This window comes from Orycteropus afer, unplaced genomic scaffold, assembly GCF_000298275.1.
Source record: "Orycteropus afer afer isolate SDZICR_OR568_19922 unplaced genomic scaffold, OryAfe1.0 scaffold00030, whole genome shotgun sequence".
In the NCBI taxonomy this organism is placed as follows: Eukaryota; Metazoa; Chordata; class Mammalia; order Tubulidentata; family Orycteropodidae; genus Orycteropus; species Orycteropus afer.
Window position 1 is genome coordinate 8,828,454 of NW_006921617.1, and position 23,521 is coordinate 8,851,974.

Here is a 23,521-nt window from a genome sequence, read left to right on the forward strand (position 1 = left end):
AATGACACTGATAAGAAAACAGGTAACAACAAATGTTGGCAAGAATGTGGTGAGATTGGAACACTTATCCATTACTGGGGGGACTGTAATATGATACAACCACTATGCAAAATGGTACGGTGCTTCCTCAAAAAACTAGAAATAGAAATACCTTCTTGTTGTTGTTGTTATGTGCCATCAAGTCGGACCCAACTCATAGTGACCCTTCCTTGGGTTTCTGAGGCAGTATCACTACGGAAGTAGATTGCCCAACCTTCCTTCCGAGGAGTGGTTGGTGGGTTTGAACCTCCAGCCTTCTGGTTAGCAGTCAAGTGCCTTAGGCACTATGCTACCAGAGCTCTCAGAAATACCTTATGACCCAGTAATCCCACACCTAGGTATATACTTTAGAGACTTATTTAAAGAGACACTGATAGATAAATGCACACCCATGTCCATTTCTGTTTTAATCACAGTAGGAAAAAAACAGAAACAGCCTAAATGCCTATCAACAGATGAGTGAATAAGCAAAATTTGGTACAAACATACAATGGAATGCTATGCAACTATAAAGAACAATGATGAGTTCATGAAACATATTATAACAAGGAAGGACATGTAGGACATAACACCAAGTAAAATAAGACAATCACATAAGGACAGATATTGTATGATTCCACTTTTATAAGATAAAAACAGATATATACATGAAGACCAATGTTCATTGGTGGGTTACCAAAGAAGGTTAGGAATAGGGGAACTCACACCTTAGATCATGTTGTCGTTGTTGTTAGGTGCTGTCGAGTTGTCTCTGATTCATAGCAACCCTGTACACAACAGAACAAAACACTGCCCGGTCCTGTGCCCACTTCACAATTCCTGCTACACCTGGGCCCATCATTGCAGCCACTATGTCAATTCATCTTTTTATTTTTAGAGATGGGAAAAGTAGCACCAAATGTGGATGTAGTACACACAGCTTGACCAAAGTAAGAAGTACTTACTTTGTCACTAAGAAGTACTCTAGAAAAAAATGTTTATACTAAAGAATTTGACATATATAATTTGGCAACCACGCCAACAATGACTTAAAAAATGAGTGTATGGTCACATATTTATGTATATAAGCACATAGGTGTTTGGCTAAGTGCAGAGGTATATGTATGTGTGCACACACAGAGGTAACGATATACATGTGTAAGTATGTACATGTAGGCATAAATATTCATAGATGACACAATCACAGATACCTCTCAGATATAACCAAACACCTTAAGAGACTGGTTTTCTAGGTTCGAAGGACCTTAGTTTCAGGGGACAACTCAGTCAATTGGCATAATATAGTTCACGCAGTTCATGTTCTGCTCAACTAGTGAGGTGAGTAGCATCTGGGGTCTTAAAAGCTTGCAAGCAGCCATCTACAATACAACTATTGGTCTCTACTTGTCAGGAACAAAAGAGAAAAAAGAAAACCAAGATCTTAGAGAAGACACTGGTCTAAAGGGCTACATGAGCTACAGCTTCATTTACCCTGAGACCAGAAACTAGATGGTGCCAAGCCACTACTACTGACCATCTGAACAGGGTTACAAATAGACCCTGATAAAAGAGGAGAAAAATGCAAAACAAAACTCAAATTCTTAAAAAAGTCCAGATTTGTTTGACCAATTGAGACCAGAGTTTTCCCTGAGACTACTGACCTGAGATACTCTCTTGAACTGAAACTATTGCAAGACCACCTTCTAGCAAAATCAGCAGCACACAAAACAAAGGATATTACGTGTGACTATGGTGCTCCATTGGGGGGGAAAAAAAATTCTCTCAGACCAAAAAGTCAACAATTACTCTAAAGCAAAGATAAAAAGACAAGGGGCAGGGAAACTCAAGTATTAGAAACAGAACAGAGAACAATGAAAGAAAAAGTTGACTCACTGTGAAAAATGTAACTAATGTCACTGAACAAACTGAATATAAATTGTTAAGTAAGAATCTACTTACTACTATGTAAACTTTCACCGAAAACACAATAACATATTATTAAAAACAAGAAGTGAATATGACAGAGACTTTTTCCTTAATGTGTCAATAACATAGTGTGGGGATTGTGTGTGTGTGTAAGTACATGCATTTATATAACTTAACTAGTATGTAGTGTAGGAGCTCTGGTGGCGTATTGCCTAAGGCATCTGACTGCTAATCAGAAGGCTGGTAGTTCAAACCCACCAGCCACTCCTTGGAAGGAAGATGGGGAAATGTAGTGATACCATCTCAGAAACCCAAGGAGGGGTCGTTATGAGTTGGTTCCGACTTGACAGCAGTGAGGGGGAGGTGAGGGCATATGTAGTGTGTGGACTAGAGTATGTAGGGACATGTAAATGTGAGGGGTTGAGTATGTAGGGATATGGGGTAGTAGAGCTGTGTGTTAGGCAGAGGTATGTAGAGATATATATATGAGGATAGGGTATGTACGGGATACGTAGGGGAAGGGAGTGTGTAAAGATAAGTAGGGGTATGGCTGTATGTGAGGAATTGTTGTTGTTAGCTGTCATGGAGTCATTTATCTGGCCCTTCTTCCTAGCTCATTTAGTCTAGAAGATCCGCTGAAACCTATTCATCATCATAGCAAAGCTTCCAGTGACCCAGGAATTGAACTCGGGTTTCCAGCAAGGAAGGAGAGAACTCTACTGCTGAACAACATGAACCACGTGAGGGATTGTTGTTGTTGTTATGTGCTATTGAGTTGGACCTGAATCATAGTGACCCCTCCTTGGGTTTCTGAGGCAGTATCACTATGGAAGTAGATTGCCCAACCTTCCTTCCAAGGAGTGGCTGGTGGGTTTGAACCGCCAGCCTTCTGGTTAGCAGTCAAGTGCCTTAGGCACTACACTTTAGGAATCCCCTATCATGGGGGTGGGGGGTTGAGTAGGAATATGTAGCAGGCTACAGGGCTAAGTGTGGGTGGGTACATATGATGTGCCTGCCTCATTATAATTTCTGAAACAAGGGGAAGAAAAAGAAAGCAACCAAGGTGTGGTAGTTCAGTTTGTGTCAGCTTGGCTGGGCCTGGCTGAGTGGCTGAGCAGCTGGATGTAGTATTCCCCATGATGAAACTGGTAATCAACTCTATGGTGGAATCTACTGTGAGCAGCTGAGTAGCTGCCTTAGGGAATATGGCCTGCTTCCTGTACATAAGAAGAAGCCTTAGGGAATGGTCTCTAGCTTATGGCATGCTTGGACCATGTCGTTGTTCAGCAGCCTGCCATGCTCTGCTGACCTTCGACTTACAATGGACTTGAATTAATGGCTTGCCGTGTGGTTTTATAACATCGGGACTGTGCCTTTTCACTTGTCAACCTTGGGTTTGTCAGCCTCAGCAGCTAGCAGCTGTCTGAGTGAAGAAAAGCCTCTAGCTCCTGTGGGCCAGGAGCAGGAGGCAGAGCTAGACCTCAAGGTTGAGGGGCTTTCTCCCAGATCCTAGGGCCTGGCACTTTGAACTTGGACTTAAAAGCCTCCAAACTGTAAGAGAATAAACTCCTGTTTGTTAAGGCCATCCCATTTGTGGGATATTCCTGTCAGAGTGGCACTAGGTAACCAGAACACCAGGAGAAAAAAGTTAATTATTTATTAAGTGAGCAGTCTTATTTTTCTCGAGACCTTTGTCTAGCCTTCAGAAAAACTAACAGCCCACTCTTAGCTTTGACTCACAAAGCCCCACCCACCCTGATGCCTGAGGCAGCCTGACCATAGATCCCTCTCCCGCAAGAGGGGGCAGCACCCACCTTTCACACTGTGTTCCTATGTATCCGGGTTTGCAGGAGCACCTCACGTTTCCCCCATTCACAACACAGCCGGTGGCAAAACTTGAAGGAAGACAAAAAAAGGCCCCAGTGAAAATAAGTATCAGTAGGTATGGTAGTTAAATTAGTACATCAACTTGGCTGGGCCTGGTTGAGTGGCTGGGTAACTGGTGGTAGTTATTCCCCGTGATGAGACTGGCAATCAACTCCATGATGGAACCTACCACAAGCAGCTAGGTAGCTGCTTTAGGGATGTGGTCTGCTTCCTGTATATAAGGAGAAGCCTTTGGGGTAGTGTCTAGCTTATCGCATGCTTGAACCCTGCATGTAGCTGAGTTGTTCAGCAACCCGCTGTGCTCTGCCGACCTTGGGACTTTCAGTAGACTTAAATTAATGGCCTGCTGTGTGGTTTGGTAACATCAGGACTGTGCCTTTTTACTTGTCAACCTTGGGGCTTCTCAGCCTCAGCAGCCAGCAGCTGTCTGAGTGAAGAAAAGCCTCTAGCTTCAGTGGGATGGGAGCAGGAGGCAGAGCTGAAGTCCAAGGTGGAGGGGCTTTCATCCAGCCCCTAGAGCCTGGCACTTTGAACTCAGACTTCTAGCCTCCCGAACTGTAAGAGAATAAACTCCTGTTTGTTCAAGCCATTCCATTGGTGGTATATTCCTGTCAGAGTGGCACTAGGTAAACAGAATAGTAGGTTTTATGCTTATCATTTTGTTACAAAGAACTGACTTGCATTAAGTGAAATCAAAACCAAGGGTCTTCTGGCTACATTTTGTACAAAGAAAAATTTGCCCATCAAGATTTGATGAATTGTTTCAGCTGACCCTTGGCTATTGTGGTGAATAAAGGCTGAAGGCATTTATTTCCTTTTATTTTTGGCTTAGAGACATACATTCCTTCCCCGAAGACAGAGCAAAGTAACTCACTATGGAAGAGATGATTACAACAGTATTTTTCCAGCAATAACAAGGAAGGAATAAAACAAGTCTAGGCAGAAAAAGAACAGAGTTCTGTTTCTTTTTTTTCAAATTTTATCCTTGTTTATTTCACTTCTTTTATATTGGGCCCAGTGCCTCCGGGACAAAACGGTGGTGGAGGAGCCAAACCCTCACAGCCTCAGGAAGGGCTAAGACACAGCTATGTTCCATTTAGCCTTTGGATTCTATGGCCACAATCCTTCATGGCACTCATACTTTTTCAAACCAAGTAATGGAATTTTGATCCCCTTTCTTTTATTACTAAACTGACATACATTTGAGAAGCTTTTCTTGTGTTTATTTTCTTAACAAAGAGATCATGAAAAAGCTCTGTCATCTTATGAAATGTCTATGTCTGTTCATTGAACATACTCTGCTGTTAGCTGCGGCTGAGTTGGCCCCTGACTCATGGCAACCCCAAGAACAACAGAACTAAAAGCTGCCATCTCCAATATTGGTTGCCCATCTGACCATTCTGATCCACATATTTTCCTCATTGTCTCTTCTTCGGAAGGAGATCACCAGGCCTTTCTTCCTGCTAGTCTGGAAGTTCCCCTGAAACCTGCTCAGTATCACAGCAACACAAAGTCTCCCGACAGACCATTGCTGGCTGCACATGAGGCACAGCAGCTGGGAATCAAACCTGAGTCTGACACATAGAAGGTAAGAATTCTACAACAGCACCACCAATACCCTAACCATTGAACATTGCACTCACGTCTATCTGAGAGAAAATAACTCCATTTTTTATTGACTGTGAAAGGCACTCAAATGTGTGGATCACAACATGTTATGGATAACACTGTGAACAACGGAAATTCCAGAACACAATTGTGCTCACGCACAACCTGTACATAGACCAAGAGGCAGTCATTTGACCAGAACAAAAGAATACTGTGTGGTTTAATATAAGGAAAGACGTACATTAGAGTTGCACCCTTTCACGATAGTTACTCACTCTCTCTGTATGAGCATGCATCCAAGAAGCTGCACTATATGAAGAAGACTACAGCATCACGATTGGGGGTAGACCCATTAACAACCTATGATATGCAGATGACACAATCCTGCTTGCTGAAAGTGAAAGGACTTGAAGCACTTACTGATGAAGATCAAAGGGTATAGCCTCCAATACAGATTACAACTCAACATAAAGAAATTGAAAATCTCACAACTGGACCAGGAACCAATATTATGATAAATGCAGAAAAGACAGAAGTTGTCAAGGATTTCATTTCCTTTGGATCCATATTCAATGCCCACAGAAGCAGTAGCCAAGAAATCAAATAACATACTGCATTGGGCAAATCTGCTGCAAAAGACCTCTTTAAAGTATTAAAAAGCAAAGATATAACTATGAGGACTAAAGTACACCCAACTGAAACCATGGTATTTTCAATTGCCTCATATTTATGCAAAAGCTGGAAAATGAATAAAGAAGACCAAAAAAAGAATCAATGCTTTTGAATTATGGTGCTGGCAAATACTGAATATACCATGGACCGCAATAAGAACAAACAAATTTATCTTGGAAGAAGTATAGCCAGAAGACCCCTTAAAAGGGAAGGTGGCAAGACTTCATCTGATGTACTTTGGGTGTGTTATCAGGAGGGACCAGTCCCTGGAGAAGGACACGATGCTTGATAAAGTGGAGGATCGGGGAAAAAGAGGAAGACCCTCAACAAGATGGATTGACACAGTGGCTGCAACAATGGGCTCAAACACAGCGATGACTGTGGGGATGGCACAGGACCGGGCAGTGTTTTGTTCTGTTGGACAAGAGGTCACTGTGAGTCAAAACCAACTCAACAGCACCTAACAACAACAAAAAATCATTTTTCTAGTAAAACAATTTGAGAAATCCCCCTTGGCTTATTAGCTAGATAGAGGTGTACCTCTTACAGGGACTGTTAGAAACTTGTCATTAGGATTAATACTTCTGGAAGGAGAAAGAGACAAATTAAGTAGGGCCTTATTGAAAACTCAGAGGAGATACACATTACTTCAACTGCTTGGAAGCTGGGCAGGCTGACCTTGATGATAACAACATGCTGTACACCCAAAGTGGAAAAGGTTTTCTCCGGCACACCAGTGGAAATCTTGGTGCTCTCTCCTCTCTCTAGCTTCTGCTCAACAAGTCTGGGCAAGTATCAGTGATAGAACCTTTTACAAACAGAATTGCAGGACTAGGCAGGCTTCAAGTGTATCAAATTCATAGATAACAAAGCAAGGTGAATACGTCAAACACGTATCTCCAGAAAAGCTACATTTGAGCACGTGGCTTCTGGTAATGATAAGCTTTGGCCCACTTCCCTGACACACACTGATAGGAATCAGCCTTGGTGGACACACTTCTAAGCCTGTGAACTTCTGATACGTCATCACTACCTTCTTGATTTTCAAACCAACTCTTGCTTCACTTGGCTACTTGCTATGTTTTGTTTGGGTTTCACAGTGTAAAGATAAGCAAGGCTATTACAAGGTGCCAAACCAAAATAGAACATGTTTTTACCATGAAAAGAAAACCAAAAATTGGCTGTTTGAGTGTAGAGTTGCCTCCAAAGATGATGATCCACTTCTGAAAAAGCAGCCACTGAAAACCCCATGGAGCACAGTTCTCCCCTGACACACATGCATCACTCCAGGGCGGCTGATTTTTGGTTATACACACAGTCCACTGGCCACCCTGGAACCTGAATGACAACTTGGATCTCAGAACTGTCCAGTGGCTTCCCATCACATTTAAGTATGAAACAAAATGTCTTATCACGGCCCACAAAAGTCCTACAGACCACCTACACGTTCTGAACACTGGCTGTCCCGCCAACCTCATTTCCCACCGTATTCTCGCTCCTCTCCAGCCATCCCTGCCTTCTACTGTTCCATAAACACGCCATTGCAGGGCCTTTCCTTTCTATCTTCTTTTTGCCTGGGACCCTCATCCCTAAGATATCGCCATGGCTTTTTATAGGCAACTGCTTAACAATTTTACAAAGCCCTCTTTCACTGCCTTCTCTGATGAAGCCACTCTCTATCACACAACCCTATTTTAATTTTCTGCATAGCGTTCAACCCAACTGAAATTATAATTCTGATTTATTTATGTAGGTGTTTATTGAGTGTGACCCCCAACACACACACACACATGTACACCCAGGTAAAGTCCCATGAGATCAGAAACTCTGCTAGTTTTTTTACTTCTTTACTTTTCCTGGCTGCTCAGTAATTGTTTAAGTATTGAATAAACAGCAACAGAGGAAAGGAAAACCCCAGAAGAATATAACTGGGAATAGCAATTTTTATTTGTTTTGTTTTGCTTTGCATTTTTTGTGTGTTCATTTCTTAAAAAAAAAATAACAATTCTGTTGAGATAAAATTTGCAAACCATAAAATTCAGCCATTTAAAGAGTACAATTCATTGATTTTTACTATACTCACAAAATTATGTAACCATCACCATAGTTAATTTTAGAACATTTTCTCATCACCCTCAAAAGAAACCCTGTACCCATGAGCAGTCACTGTCCATTCCCTGCAACCCCACTAGCCATAAGCAGTCACTAAACTACTTTCTCTCTCCATAGACTATTTCCAAGCTTGTCATTACCTATTTGTGTGAGGACAGGGACAGACACTGCAGGATCCGTGGATGGCGCTCCCATAGTAGCCCTCTTTACAGTGCTCACAATGCTCCCCAACAGTGTTGTGCTGACAGTTCTTGGGATAGAATGAAGAACACAATTAATAGCAATCTGTTACATTTACTACTTATTAATTAATAGTAACCTGAATTACTCTCACAATTATAACTCAAGTCCTCTCTCTGTACACTGATATCAGCTCCACTAACCATATGTTTTCCTTGTCTATCCAAGCATTGTTTGCTCTAGAAAAAAAAGACAGATGTGCCCTTCGATCAGTTACTCCCTGAGTAATGGCAGGAGGTGTGGTGTAGTGTGCAGAGATCAGCTGGGTGCAAGTCCCACTCTAACACTGAGCAGCAGTGGAATCTTGGTCTAGTTCCTTCATCTCTCTGAGCCTCATTGATTTTTTTAAATATATTTTATTGAAATATAATTTATGTATAGTGAAATACATAAAACAAAAGTGACAAGCCTCATTGATTTTTTATATATCAATTTTATTGCTGTATGATTTATATACAATTCTAATTTTATTAAAATGTGCAATTAGAAAAACATCCACTTCCCTAGATTGTTGGGAGGATTTAAAAAAGTAAAGTGTAATAGGCCCTTAGCAAATGTAGATCTCTTTACCTCTTCCCCTTAGGATTGCTGCTATAAAAATAAACTTCACTTGATTTTATAATTCACCTAACAAGGCATACTGAAGAGCAGTAAGACTAAAATTTGTTTTTAACACATGGAATTCATTAAAACAGTAAAAATGAAGTAGCTGAGAAAAGCTCTAAACTTAATTTTAATATCCCAAGGATGCAAGAAATTAATTTTATTTATGTTTTTTGTTGATATAAATCCAATTATTTTTCTGTTAAAGTCAATATCCAGTGAATGTCATTCTTTTGAGCTAAGGATTGAGATAATATAACTTTGCAATTGAGCAGTCTATTGTGAAGAAGCCTAGGGGTTTGTGTAGAATTTGTTTATTACATGGAAATTTTAGCCAAATATATTCTTTCTTGGCTTTAATACAAACATCTACATGCATAGAAATTAGCACAGAAGGTCTAATGTTCCCTTGCTGTGGGCATTGGATTATTAAGAGATACTTTTTATTAATTACCAGTTATCAGCTGTCTAAGTCACCCCCAGTTCATGGTGGTCCCATGAGCAGAACTGTGCTAGTGTCTTCAATGGCTGCACTTTCAGAAGTAGATTACTAGGCTTTTCTTCCAAGGTGCCACTGGGTGGACTCACACTGCCAACCTTTTGGTTAGCAGCAGAGTGTGTTAACTGTTTGCACCACACAGTTACTTGCTTATATATTTTAAGGAGCTCTGGTGGTGTAGTGCCTAAAGCATTTGACTGATAACCAGAAGGCTGGTGGTTCAAACCCACCAGCTACTCCACAAAAGGAAGATGGGGAATCTACTTCTGTAAAGATGTACCACACTGGAAACCCAGTGGGGGCGCTATGAGGTGTAATCAACCCAATGGCAGTGAGTTTGCTTTTTGTTTGTTTGTTTTATATATTTTGCCTCCATATGCAGAGGTGATCCCTGAGTTGTTGTTGTTATGTGCCATCGAGTCAGACCCGACTCATAGCGACCCCTCCTTGGGTTTCCAAGGCAGTATCACTACGGAAGTAGATTGCCCCATCTTCCTTCCCTGAGTAGGAAACTTTAATGCATGTGGATTTTTTAATAAAGCATGAAGCCAGGTTGAGCAAAACAATATCCATACAAATCACAAGAAGGCATGGCACTGCTTGAAATAGGAAACAGCCCTTCAATCATAAATGCCATCAGTTTGTTTAGATTAAATAAATCAATCCTTCAGGAGCCCTTGAATCACAGAGAAGTACACAATAAATTAAGATGTTAAAATATCTATTCATATTTCTTTCAGACATACAATTGTGCTGCAATGCAGGGAATCAGTAAGCATTTCAAAGAACTACACCGCTCTTTAATGTGGGATGCTGCTCACATGTTACTATGGGATCTTCATCAGGAAGTTCACTTCTGTCTGAAATCCTTCCCTCATCCCAACTGCCACCACTTATGGGAGTTCCTTTGGGTTCCAGCACTTCAGGCAAATCCATCCTAGTGCTGATCAGCTCCATTGAGGAATCCTCTCAGGTGGTAAAGTGAGGGCACATGGTATCCTTCCTCTCACTTTTCTCAGCTATCCTGACTCAGTCATAAAACACGGTTCTTTTGAACTAATCATTACTTTTCCACTTCAGTGTTCTTTTCTTTTTACTCAATGGTAATTTTTAACAATATCACTGGATACATGTAGTTTAGTCCTGAGTAGTTTAGTTCTGCTGAGGTTTAAAAAAAAAAAAAAAAAAAAAAAAAACCTCGGAGAAACAAGAACATGAAGAAATAAGAATGAATGATGGTGAGGTCGTCTGTGCTCTGCTAACAGCACTCTAAACCCTGTTCTCCACAGAGCTGAGAGTGTTTCCAGCCCCCCAGGGGTGAGAGGAGAGACTGGCGGAGAGGGGTCAGAGCCTGCACTGTTTGATAAAAGCCCGTAAGAATTTCTGAAATGCTTCTGCCTCTCAGTTGAGCTACCCTAGAAACTGTGTTCATCAGTTTGGAATATTTGATGTATCTGCCTCTCCAGGGTCTTTGTGTTTTATTTTGAGCCTCCAGGAATGAATGAGGAGGGCTAGGAAGCCTTCATCTACTCCCACAGCATGTGCTCCCCTTGTTCTATTTAATGACAAGCATTTAGTAGGCACTTACTGTATGCCAAACTATGCCAGAGGTTTGGGATGCAAAGGATGTTGGGATGCAAGGATGACTTAGGGGCAGATATAACCCTGTACACATATTCAATATAATATTGAAGGTGTTAAATTCAAAGTTCTGTGCACAGTTGTGTAAGCACAGAGGAGGTGCAGTTGGCCCTTCGCTCCAGAATGGCCTCTTGGAGGTGAGACTGCTGGATAGAGAGGATGGAAGGAGAGAAATTAGGTGGGAGGAGAAGTGAGGGAAGGGCATTTCAGCCACAGCGAACTGTGTCTTGAGATAACCCGGTCACCTGTGCAGGGAAAGTGAAGCATTCGGTGTTAGCAAGGATGGAGTCAGAGGAGGCAGGCAGCATAGGCAAGGAGGTCCTGGAGGTCTGGCTGAGAATCAGGCTTTCTGCTGAGAGCTTCTGAGGCCACAAGAGAGTTTTAAATAGGGGAGCCCCAGGTCCACTGGGAATTTCAGATAAACCATTCTGGGAACAGTGGGGTAGATGCGCTCAAGTGGCAGGAATAAAAAGTCAGCAAACCGAAAAACCAGGATGGGAAGAAAATGGGTAAGGTACATGGGAATAAAGAGGAAAGTGAGGCTGTAGTGATAGAAAGGGTGACAGGGACAACAGGAGACAAAGGGAGCTGAGGGAGAGAGGAGAAAGTAAGGTGAGAAAACAGGGCAAGGAGAAGAGGGAAAGGAAGGGGGACCCTTGGCAGAGAAGGAAGCCCTGGGGGACTCCACAGAGAGAAGAGAGTCCTGGGGGCCTTAAGAGAGAGAAGGGAGCCCTGGGGGAGGCCCATCACCGCCAGTCCCTCTGGCCAGCAGCATCTGTGTAACACAGCGCTTGATACTCCTGCCCTCTCAATAAACATGTACTCTTTCTTTACTAACAAGAAATTGAACTACTTTTCTTTTAAAACTTCAAAGCTTATTCTTGAAGTGACCTGGAGATTTGCACATGTGTGAAGGTTCCAGCTTTGAGAAATTGACTCTGAACCTTTAGAGGTAGAGATCAATTTACAGAGGAATCAGCCTGGAAGCCCAGTTTTAACCCTAGCACTTAGCTTAGTACCTGCCACAACAGCAAATGTTCAGTAAGGGTTTCTTGAATGATTTGTTTCTAGAGGCCAGATGGCCATTAGGGAGAAATGAACACAGAGCTATGAAAAACAGAAATGGAGAAGAAAATCTGGTTTGAATAAAACATGCACCTTATGACTCACTATGACCCTTTCACTGGGTGAATGTAGTACAGAGAAAATGCCCTTTGCTTTTCAGCAGTTTTTATAGAATGGAATTGACCTCTAGAAATGGTTCAGCATAAGATAAGCAATTATTTTTAATCACAGTATCACACAGTATCTACTGTATGTTGTGAAACACAACATACAGTATCAAAGATAAACTTTTACATGGGAATACTTATGAGCTGAAAAACAAGATTTCCCAATGTCTTTTATTCTTTTTGAATGTATAAGGCTAAAATGCTACAAAACAGTCTATCAGGCTCTTTACAACAGTGTCCTGTTCTGGCCTGTCCCATCTTGCAAAGAAAGCAATCCCTGGGACATGCTGAATTGGCTTAATATAGTCTAGGAACTTGAAGAGTTGAAACACACTCTAGTTGAATTACACAATATAAAGGGAATTGTGCCAGAAGAATGCATTTCCAAAAAAGCACAACATAACTGGGGGCTCTGTATTTCTGGGGATCACACACTCTCCTTCTCTGGAAGCTATCCATTCTCACTCTAATTGAGGGAGGTCCTGGCTACCAGGAGAGCTCTTACAAGAGGGAGGGAAAAAAAAAACAAACCCAAACCCACTGCCATCGAGTCAGATCTGACTCAAAGCGACCCCTCCTTGGGTTTCTGAAGCGATATCACTACAGAAATAGATTGCCCAACCTTCTTTCCGAGGAGTGGCTGGTGGGTTTGAACCACCAGCCTTCTAGTTAGCAGCCAAATGCCTTAGGCACTACAACACCAGAGCTTCTAGAGGGAGGAAGGAAGCAGGCTAAAAGTAGGTCCTGGTGGTATAGTGGTTAAGGCATTTGGCTGTTAACAAAAAGGTCATCAGTTCAAACCCACCAGTTGCTCTGTGGAGGAAGATGAGGTGGTCTGCTTTTACAGTCTTGCAACCTATGGGGTCACTATAAGTCGAAATCAACTTGACATTGAGTTTGGTTTTTTTGTTTGTTTTAGGATGCAAAAGAAACATTTCCTGGGATCTGATTTTACATGGAGAATTTCCTAGACTATTCCAAAGAAAAGATAGCTTTCCAGTGGATAAGACACACATCAGGATGGCCTCCATAGGAAAAGGGTACATGCAGACTATGGGAACTGTGAAGAAGGAAGAGATGAGGGGGTGTTCTCCTTCCCGCTGACCTCCTCCTCTTACGTGGCTCCCTTCGTTTGGTGATAGAGGAGGGTTCATGTTTGACTGACTGAGTCTGAGCCATAAGCCTGTCTTAACATTGCCAGTACCTTGGAGTACTCCTCCTCTGACAGCAACAAAGCCCCACCCTCTACAGCCTTCAGTTACCCCAACAAATTTGGGAGTCAGGTTAATGGGGCTCTGATTTATAACATCTTGGCAATAATTAATTCCTGTAATCTGCCCATTAACATCATTCAATGAAACAGCAATTAGAAGCTAAAGTGTAAATTAATTGTTCAGACAGGTGTTTCCTTTAGGTGAGATGGAGAGGAAAAAAGAGTGTAAAAGAACACTTGAGCCTTGTGCATTACACGACAATAACAATAGCCAATTGCCATCATGTGGATTCTAATGCATGGCAAGCTCATGTGTGTCAGAGTAGAACTGTGCTCCATAATGTTTTCAATGGCTGATTTTTTAGATCACCAACCCTTCCTTCCAAGGAACCTCTGGATGGACCCAAACCTTCAACCTTTCGATTAGCTGTCAAGCACATGAACCATCCACACCACCAAGGGACTCTCCTACATCAGAGCAGCCTCTATTTAGGGTTTGGTAGGAGCTGTTACACCGATGTGTCAGGGCCAATTAGAGGGGAAATGGAGAGAAACAGACTGCCTGCTGGTAACATCAGAGCATCAGTTTACTCACAATACATATTCCTGAGCCATCCTGGCATCGATTGGAATGCCCGTTGCAATTGCAGGGAACACACCGTCCAGTAGGTAAGCCTTTGTTATCCCGATAGTAGCCAGGGCTGCAACCCTATTTTTTAAACAAAGTACTTCATCAATAGAAGGAAAATAATTATTATCCTAAACATGTGACAATTCCAACTGTGAAGCATTGGGTTTTTTTAGCTTCTTTCCTTCATTCAGTGGGTGGGTCTCTCATTTCAAACTCTAGCCAAGTCCATTTGTATTGTGTCAGGTTCTGTTTAGTGCCCATGCAACGATGGAATTGCGGGTCAGTGCCTGAACGTGAGATGTATGGTGGGGAAACTGGGGAAAAGGGAAGTTGAGGGTGGGTTGTGGAGTGTAGAAGTGGGGTTCCTCTCCTCCTCATACCGGTCCTCTTGAGGTGGAGTAGAAGGGCGAAGTGGTGGGAAAATAAACAGGGCCAGGAAATTAGTTCTCAGGCTTGGATTCAGTGTCCTCAAGGGAGTGCTACAGCTAGCAAATCCCTTCAAGTTCTCTTAGGGCAGCCCTCACTCTCCAAGTGATCTGGGGGCAGCTGTGGAGGAAGGAGAACAAGGAGATGGATAAGGAGTCTTAACTGGGATCACTACAATAATAGCAGAATCACTTTACTGCCAGTCACTAGTCTGTGAGCAACAGGGACCCGGGCCGTGTTGTAGTTCTCCAATGAGAATCTTCACAATTGTAGCCCATTTGGTCCACACAGAAAACGCATAGACCACCCAGCTTGCGGGCATCTCCTTGGGTTTGGTCTTGTTTTCTTGTTCAATATTATTTTGATTAGTTCTATCTCCTATATATTGTCTGTTTGTAGCTTAATACAAATGATTATGCTTCACATTGATGAAAAACATACATTTTATTTTGATGAACTGATATAAAACGGATTCTAGCTATGCCTGCAATAGGAAAAAAAAGCAATTATTCTTATACTAGGCATTAAAACGTTATTAGATTTCCATCTTTAAGAGAATTACAGACATTTTCTTTATTTGGGCAGAACTAAGGGTTGACATGAGTCAGAACTGACTCCATGGCAAGTAGATTTTTTAATCACTGCAGAGATGAAAAACAGATTTGTGACTAGTTTTTTTTTTTTTTTCACTGATCTCCTACTTGCCCTATCTTTAAAACATCAGGACAAAATACTTCAAGATAAAAGATAAACTTTGATCTAATCCTCCTTAACCAGCCCATAAATCTGTAAGACTCTGAAGCTTCAGCCAAAGGAAATCTTGCAATGAACAGTACATTATCATTCATCCACGGCCATAAGGGTCTCAAGATGGTCATGTGGGAGAGGAGGGGGCAACCTGCAGGGCTGCTGGCAGAAGCAGCACGTCCGGGCCAGAGGAAAGAGCCCAGCTGCTATTTGTCGGGACTTTGTCCAAAGTTACCGATGACTACAGCCATATACAATCACAAGATCATAATATCCAATATAATGTTCCCTTAAGCTATTAGAAACCATGTTTACGCAAAAGAACACATTGCTGTATGTGCTATACGAATAGGCTTGTCTAAAGGAGAATCAAAGTATGAAAGGAATGTTTTTTAGCTGTAAGCATAACTGAGAGATACATCAAAATGAAATGTAGCTAGTGATGGTGGGATTGCATCTACATACAAATAATCTATATTCATTAGAAGCAACGTAATATTACATCCTTGTAAAATGATCATATGTGGTAAAGGAAAAATTATCCAAATAAGCAAATACATCTGGTTAGTTTAGGACAATGTGCCTGAGTAAAAGCCTTAATTGAACAGGCTTTGAGGGTTGGATAATTTATCTTGATCAAAAATAAACTCACCCTTCTTAATCTGCTTTACATTAGAAATAGAAAAAAGCACTCATGTGACTGTCTGATAGAATAGTTGTCAGTTATTGAACTATAATTGTTTTGTCACCTCAATAAAGCAAGCAACCCTCCTTGTTTCACATAACATTCAGTTCCTGGATTCAAACTGTGTTAAGACTGACTCTCTAAACAAAAATGAATGCGTCCAAATATTTCAGCAAAGGGTTTTTTGTGATTAGTTTTTTTTCTTTTTGAAGTGATAATTATTTATGATAACTTTTGTAGCAAATGTCTGTAGTACAGATGATGAAGTTCTATCTCTTCCAGGTTTCCAGGGTGATCAATAGCCATAGGATCTGTATCTCTGTGAGCATCTGTATAACATCCAGGAAATTTATAGGAGGAGAGCAGGATTTATGAACTTTAATGCCTAGCAAATTAAAGCATGTCTGTTAGGGATTGTGTGAACCTTATCTGATTACTTTTCTTCACAGGAATTCCACTGAGTCTTAGGTTTTATTTTATGGGTGACTTTTCTTCCACACTGAATTTGGAAACCTACAGGGATTGGTCTCCTTTGTCCTGAGGCTTGGTTTACTCTCTAAAGGGCACAGAATTTCATAGTATATTAACATTCCACAAGCATTCAAACTCTTAACTCTCTTGGCCTTTCCAGGTGGGCTGATGTTTATGGGGTTTGTGGTTAACAGCTCAGGGAGCTATCTGTCAGGTATTGTAATAAATGCTGCCAGTCAACAAAATGCAGAAGCCATTACTCATCCCTCAACCCATCCACTTACTCATTAGTCCCCCTAACTTAAATTGTTACAAAGCTGAGACATCCCAAGCCAAAATTCAAAAAATTATGTTACCTGGCCCGGTCTAAAATCCACATAACTTGCTTGCAGATGGCTTTGACCAGGAGGCTGAAGAAACTGTACCCTCTGCTGCTGTGTGTTGTATCCCATACACAGCCCCAGGGCCGCCCCAAAGAGCCACAGCCATCCTGTGCTCCTGGTGCACCACCTCACCGCGAGTGGCATCCTGGTCCCTGGGCTCCTGCTGGCTGTGCACAAACCTCTGCTGCTGCTTCTTATACCTGCCCTTCCTGCTCAGTGCCCAGGCCTGCCTGACTCAGGTAAAGAAGGCTGTCTGCGGCGGGAGCCCCACCTTTAAACTTCATGCATGAGTCAGGCTGTGCAGAGCACACCTAACAGTCCCGGAAGTAAGTGCACTGCACTGTAATTCTTGTGAGGTGGGGCCGGCATCACCTTCTACCCACCTAGTGCAGACAGCACTAGACGATTAGCAGCAGTAAATCACAGGTTGAGTCACCCCCAAGAATATGCCCCAGGTATGAGGGAGGGCAAACCTGCTGCAAAAGACCTCTTTAAAGTGTTAAAAAGCAAAGAAGTCACCTTGAGCAGTAAGGTGCACCTGACCCAAGCCATAGTATTTTTAATTGCCTCATCTGCATATGAAAGTTGGACCATGAATAAGGAAGACTGAAGAACTGATGCTTTTTGATTATGATGTTGGCAAAGAATACTGAATATAACACAGACTGCCATAAGAATGAATAAATCCATCTTGGAAGAAGTACAGCCAGAATATTCCTTACAAGGGAGGATGACAAGACTTTGTCTTATGTACTTTGGATGTGTTATCAGGAGGGAACAGTCCCTGGAGAAGGACATCATGCTTGGTAAAGTACAAAGTCAGAGAAAAAGAGGAAGACCTTCAACAAGATGGATTGACACAGTGGCTACAACAACAGGCTCAAACATAGCAATGGGTGCAAGGGTAGCGCAGGGCCGGGTAGTGTTTCCTTCTGTTATACATAGTCACTATGAGTCAGAACCGACTCAATGGCACGTAACAAGAACAAGGGAGGGAACCTGAGGCTCCACTCTTCCCTTTGGGCTATGGATTTTAATGGGTTAGAAAAGAGAAGGCAGGGGAACAATGTAGGTAATCTGTGAACTAACTTATAAAACAGGAGTCTCCATAAAACCATGGCAGGTAAGAGATTTGCTGGTTTAAAACGCAGTAAACTCCTAGGTGCAGATCATGTTGGGATTGCCTGCTATCAAGGGTTCTTTCATAAAGTGAAGAGTTTGGTAAGTCTCTATACGTTGGGTGTATGGGATACACAGAATGACAGTGTTAGCTGTTTCCTAGTAATTGTTCTAACCATTGTGCTTCTTCCCTTTCGTTAAGAAAAGAACATTTTTAAAGCTCGAGATATTAATGTGTTCATTGCATGGCATATTTTAATCAACTGAGGACAAATCAGGCAGACTGGGCCTCAAACAGTGATGGTGTACTGCAAGCTAGAAAATTGGAATGCTATTTCCATTTCCAGAATCCAAGACACTCTTTGGAATTCAGCTCTACATTGGGGGGCACTTGGGAAAGTCCTTTATTAGGCAAAGGCATAAGGATCCTGGGTCTGCCACTGGTAAAACAGCTCAAATACTGTGATCCCACTGGCAGACATCTTCCTACCATCCCCAGAATCTAAATGTTTTCCTGTGCATTTTGAAGCATTTGTAATTTCTTTTGCATATTGAATTTCTGAAGGGAGTCTAGGTAAAATATACTCTATTGCTTCACAGCAATATGTACAATGGACAGAGTTATCCAAACCTCCCAGCAGGGCTGGACAGCAGCCAGAAAAGCCCTCGCCAGAAATCCCCTCTGGGAATTTTACAGTAATTTCCTACCTGGCATGAGTCACCAGTATAGCTGGGGGGGCAGATGCACTTCTCTACATGGTGTGCTACACTTCCACTTCCTGAGTCGGAGGCCTGCTCCAGCCCCACCTCACCCAAGGTGAGCCGCTGCGTCTCTGTGAAGTACAGGCCTCGGATGCGCACGCCTTCCAGTCTAGACAGCACTGTCATCAGCTCTTCCCGAGACACCGGCGCACCGCTGCCTGCATGTCTGAAGTTCCCCTGCACGTGCAAACAGAAGGGAAAGGTCTCCATCAGGTGAGCTCACCTCCAGGAGCTTCAAAGAGGCAGACACCCACAGTGAATCAAAGAAAAGACATTTAAACTATGGAAAGTTTTTTTTTTTTTTTTTAAAGGTGGTTAAGTACCCAGAGTATTTACATTCTGAAGTCAGCTGTTCCCGCCTATTCCTAAGAAGAGAGAGTTCTAGGAGAAGCCAAAAACTGAAGAAGACAAGAAATAAGAGGCAATAAAACAAAATACTAGAAGCTCTGGTGGCATAATGCCTAAGGCATCTGACTGCTAACCAGAAGGCTGGTTTAAATCCACCAGCCACTCCTCAGAAGGAAGATTAGGCAATCTACTTTGGTAGAGATATCGCCTCAGAAACACAAGGAGGGGTCGCTATGAATCGGATCTGACTCGAACAGCAGTGAGTTTGGTTTGGTTTTCTGAAAATAAAAACTTTCCCCAGTGACACATGTTTTATTTTATTGTGATTTGGGTGCAGATTTATCAAGAAGATTCGTTCTCCTCTCAACAGTTCATGCACATTTGTTTTCACGGCCCCAATTATAATCCCCAACCATAAAAAAAATCTTCTCCTCCCCGTGACTACCCCTTCCTTGTGCCTTCTTATCTATGCTTTCCCGTCTGTCCAGTTTTCCTTCCATGTGAATGCTGCCCCTCTGAAGCCTCATGGCTGATTGATCTAAGGGGTGCATCTCCCTAGGGTAGGTGGGTGCATCTCCCTGGCAGGTGTTGTGCATGAAGGTCTTTCTATTGTTGGGCTGAGAACCAATCCATGGAAGTGAGTCCATTTCCAGGCCTGAAGGATAACCCAGGGCCATAGTCTTGGGGCCAGTCTCTATCCGACCAGTAATTATGGTCATTTTTGATGATACACTTCTGTTTATGCAAAAAGAAGGTGAGTGAGGAAGATATAAGAAGAAACCAACTGTTATGCAGCCCAAATCAGTCATTAAATGTACATAATTGTGACAGAAAATACAATCTCGTCTAATACACACACTAACAATATTGTAATAAAAAACATTATAAAATCTTTTCTGTATTGGTGTTGACTGCCCACAATGTGGGAAGCCCTATAGAGAAGTGAAGAGATTAAAAATCTGGAGCAGCTTTGAGCAAACAATGGCCTTGAAATCAACTAGCAGAATATTCTGCCAAAGCCCGCCCTCATTTAACTCCTCTTCTAGTCACCTCTCCCTTTCATAACTGCTGGCACAGGAATTTTAATCACTTGCTGAAACATCCCAGGGCTTCTGTGACCTGATGCTTGGAGTGTTAAGGGTAGGGCATTAGAACACACAAGCCTGAGTTCCTATCTCAGCTGTAATCCTGCAATTGTGACCTTAGAAAAACTGACTATCTAATATGAATGCTTATAGTGAAACACTAATAGCTAACAATTACTGAGCTTTTCTTCCATACCAAGCATTGCATTATGGACTTTCTCACTGAATCCCCACAACAACCCTATGATATAGATATTATAACCATTACCCCCATTTTACAGATGGGAACATTGAGCACAAAGAAGTTAATTAACTTGTCCAAAGTCACACAATTGGTGAGTGACAACCCAGGATTCAAACACAGGCAAGCCTACTCTGTATTTGGTTGGCAACCTCTATATTCTGTTAATGTCTTTTAGTGTCCATACATTTCTTCTATTCAGTTGCCATATCTCTTAAATGGGCACAATAATACCCAATCTCTAAGATTTATCATCAGAATTAAAATACATTAAGTGATGTAAAGCATGTAAAGTGCTTAGCACACTACCTAGCATATAGTAGACAGTTGATAAATGGTAGCTATTATTATTAATGGGAGCTCTGGAAGCATAGTGCCTAAAGCACTTGACTGCTGACCAGAAGGCTGGCGGTTCAAACCCACCAGCCACTCCTTGATGGGACAATCGACTTCCATAGTGATACTGCCTCAGAAACCCAAGGAGGGATCGCTATGAGTCGGATCTGACTCGACGGGCACATAACAGCAGCAACATTATTATTAATACATAAATATAGTATTTATGTAACTTTTGGGAGCTCTGGTGGCATAATGCCTAAGGCATTTGACTGCTAACCACCATTTGGTTGGTGGTTCAAACCCACCAGCTACTCCTCAGAAGGAAGACTGGGCAATCTACTTTTAATGTAGATTTTTAACAGTTTGATGTATAATTTACATATGCTAGTATTTACTTATTTTAAGTGTACAATTCACCAAAATCTAATTTTAGAACATTTCCATCAACCTGAAAAGAATCCTTGTGTCCATTTCCAGTCATTGCCTATTCCCATGTCTAGCCCCAGGCAACCACTAATCTATTTTCTGTCTTTTAGGGATTGCCTATGCTGGATATTTTATATAAATACCAATTTAATTTTAATAGTATTTAGATATTTGCTTCTATTAGCTCTGTTCCCTCCTCTCTCATCTATGCTATTATTGTCATAAAATTATATCTTTATACATAGTATGCTCATTAACACAGATTTATAATTATTGGTTTATGCGGTTGCTTTTTTAAACCAAAAAAAAAAAAAAAAAAATATTTCCAAACAAAAAATACATGTATACTGCCATTTATATTTACTTAGGTAGTTACCTTTACCAGTGCTTACTATTTCTTTATGTGGATTTAAGTTACTATCTAGTGTCCTTTCATTTTAGCCCAAAGGGCTCCCTTTAGTATTTCTTGTAGGGAAGGTTTGCTAGTGATGAATTCTTTGCTTTTGCTTATTGTGGAATGTCTTAATTTCTCCTTCATTTTTGAAAGACAGTTTTAGCAGATACAGAATATTTGGTTGATAGTGTGCTTCTTTCAGCATTTTGAATTTGTTTTCCCACTGGCTTCTGGCTTCCATGGCTTTGATGACTGATCAGCTGTTAATCTTATTGAGGATCGCTTGTTTGTGATGAACTGCTTCTCTCTTGCTTCTTTTAGAATTCTACTACAGTATGTCTGTGTGTGGATATTTTTTCATTTATGCTATTTGGACTTTGTTGAACTCTTTGGATGTATATTTAAAAACTCACTGCCACTGAGCTGATTCAACTCATAGTGACTCCTCCTTGGGTTTCCGAGGTGGTATCTCTACAGAAGTAAATTGCCCAACCTTCCTTCCGAGGAGTGGCTGGTGGGTTTGAACCGCCAGCCTTCTGGTTAGCAGTCAAATGCTTTAGACACTACACCATTTTGGATGTTCTCAGCCATTATTTCTTCAAATGTTTTTCTGCTCCTTTCTCTCTTTCCTTTCCTGGGACTCCCTTTATTCCCACTATGTACATACGGGTACATTTGATGGTGTCCCACAGGTCTCTGAGGCTCTGCTCATTTTTCATCATTCTTTTTTCTTTCTGTTCCTCAGACTGTATAAACTCAATTGACCTGTCTTCAAGTTTGTTGATTCTTTCTTTTGATTGTCCAAGTATGTAATAACTCTAGTGATTTTTTAATTTCATATTTTTCAACTCAAAAATATCTATTTTGTTCTTTTTCATAATATCTGTCTCTTTATTGATATACTCTATTTAGTGAAACACTGTTCTCATACTTATCTTTAGTTCTCTAGACATGGTGTACTTTAGTTTTTTTAAAAACATCAAGTAAGTCCAACATCTGGGCTTCCTCAGGGATAGTTTCTACTGATTTTTTTTAGTTTTCATTTTTCCCTGTATGTGGTCTTAGTCTGGGTTCTCTAGAGAAGCAAAACTAGTGAAGTTATGTATGTGTGCACACGCACATGTGTGTGTGTATATATATATATAGAGAGAGAGAGAGAGAGCTGTGGTGGCAGCATCTGACCACTAACCAGAAGGCTGGCAGTTCAAACTCACCAGCCATTCCATGGAAGGAAGATGGGGCAATCTACTTCTATAAAGATTTACCATAAATATTTATCTCAAGGAAATGGTTCACACAGTTGTAGAGGTTGGTAAATTTCAAGTCAATGTCAAGCTGGAGGCTTCTCCTGACTCACACAGATGCAGGGGTGGCAAACCCAAGATTGGCAGACAATGTAGCAAGTTGTTGCCTTCAGAGGCTGATGAATCCAAGATTGGCAGGTAAAGTGTCAGGCTGCTGGTTCACAGGCTCTGAAGGCAACAATCTCAAGACTGGCAGGCAATACAGCAAGCCACTGGTTCAAGTCCAAATAATGATGAGCCAGATGCAGGATACGGAGCAAATGCCAGAGACCTTTCCCAGAGCTTCTCCATATATACTGGAAGCAGGTCAACCCCGAACAAAACTCCCTTTCAACTGATTGACTGCTCCTAGCAGATCTCATCATGGAGGTAATTGCCTTGTATCAGATTTCTTCATGGGGGATAATAACATCATAATTATGTAAACCACTTAGAATCATGGTCCAGCCAAGTTGACACACAACTTTGAATATAACTTTTTCCTTACTTTATTGTTTTTTCACGTCTCA

At 41.6% G+C, this 23,521-nt stretch overlaps 1 protein-coding gene across 1 annotated transcript in view; it reads right to left on the reverse strand.

Moving 5' to 3' along the window:
• Positions 1-23,521, reverse strand: part of LAMA3 (laminin subunit alpha 3) — a 434,613-nt gene that overhangs the window by 104,667 nt on the left and 306,425 nt on the right. The window contains exons 38-41 of the mRNA XM_042780249.1: positions 18,822-19,052; positions 14,247-14,360; positions 8,364-8,473; positions 3,759-3,839 (exon numbers count right to left, since the gene is read on the reverse strand). Of these exons, the coding sequence (XP_042636183.1) occupies positions 3,759-3,839; positions 8,364-8,473; positions 14,247-14,360; positions 18,822-19,052 (536 nt within the window). The remainder of the gene's footprint in view (positions 1-3,758; positions 3,840-8,363; positions 8,474-14,246; positions 14,361-18,821; positions 19,053-23,521) is intronic.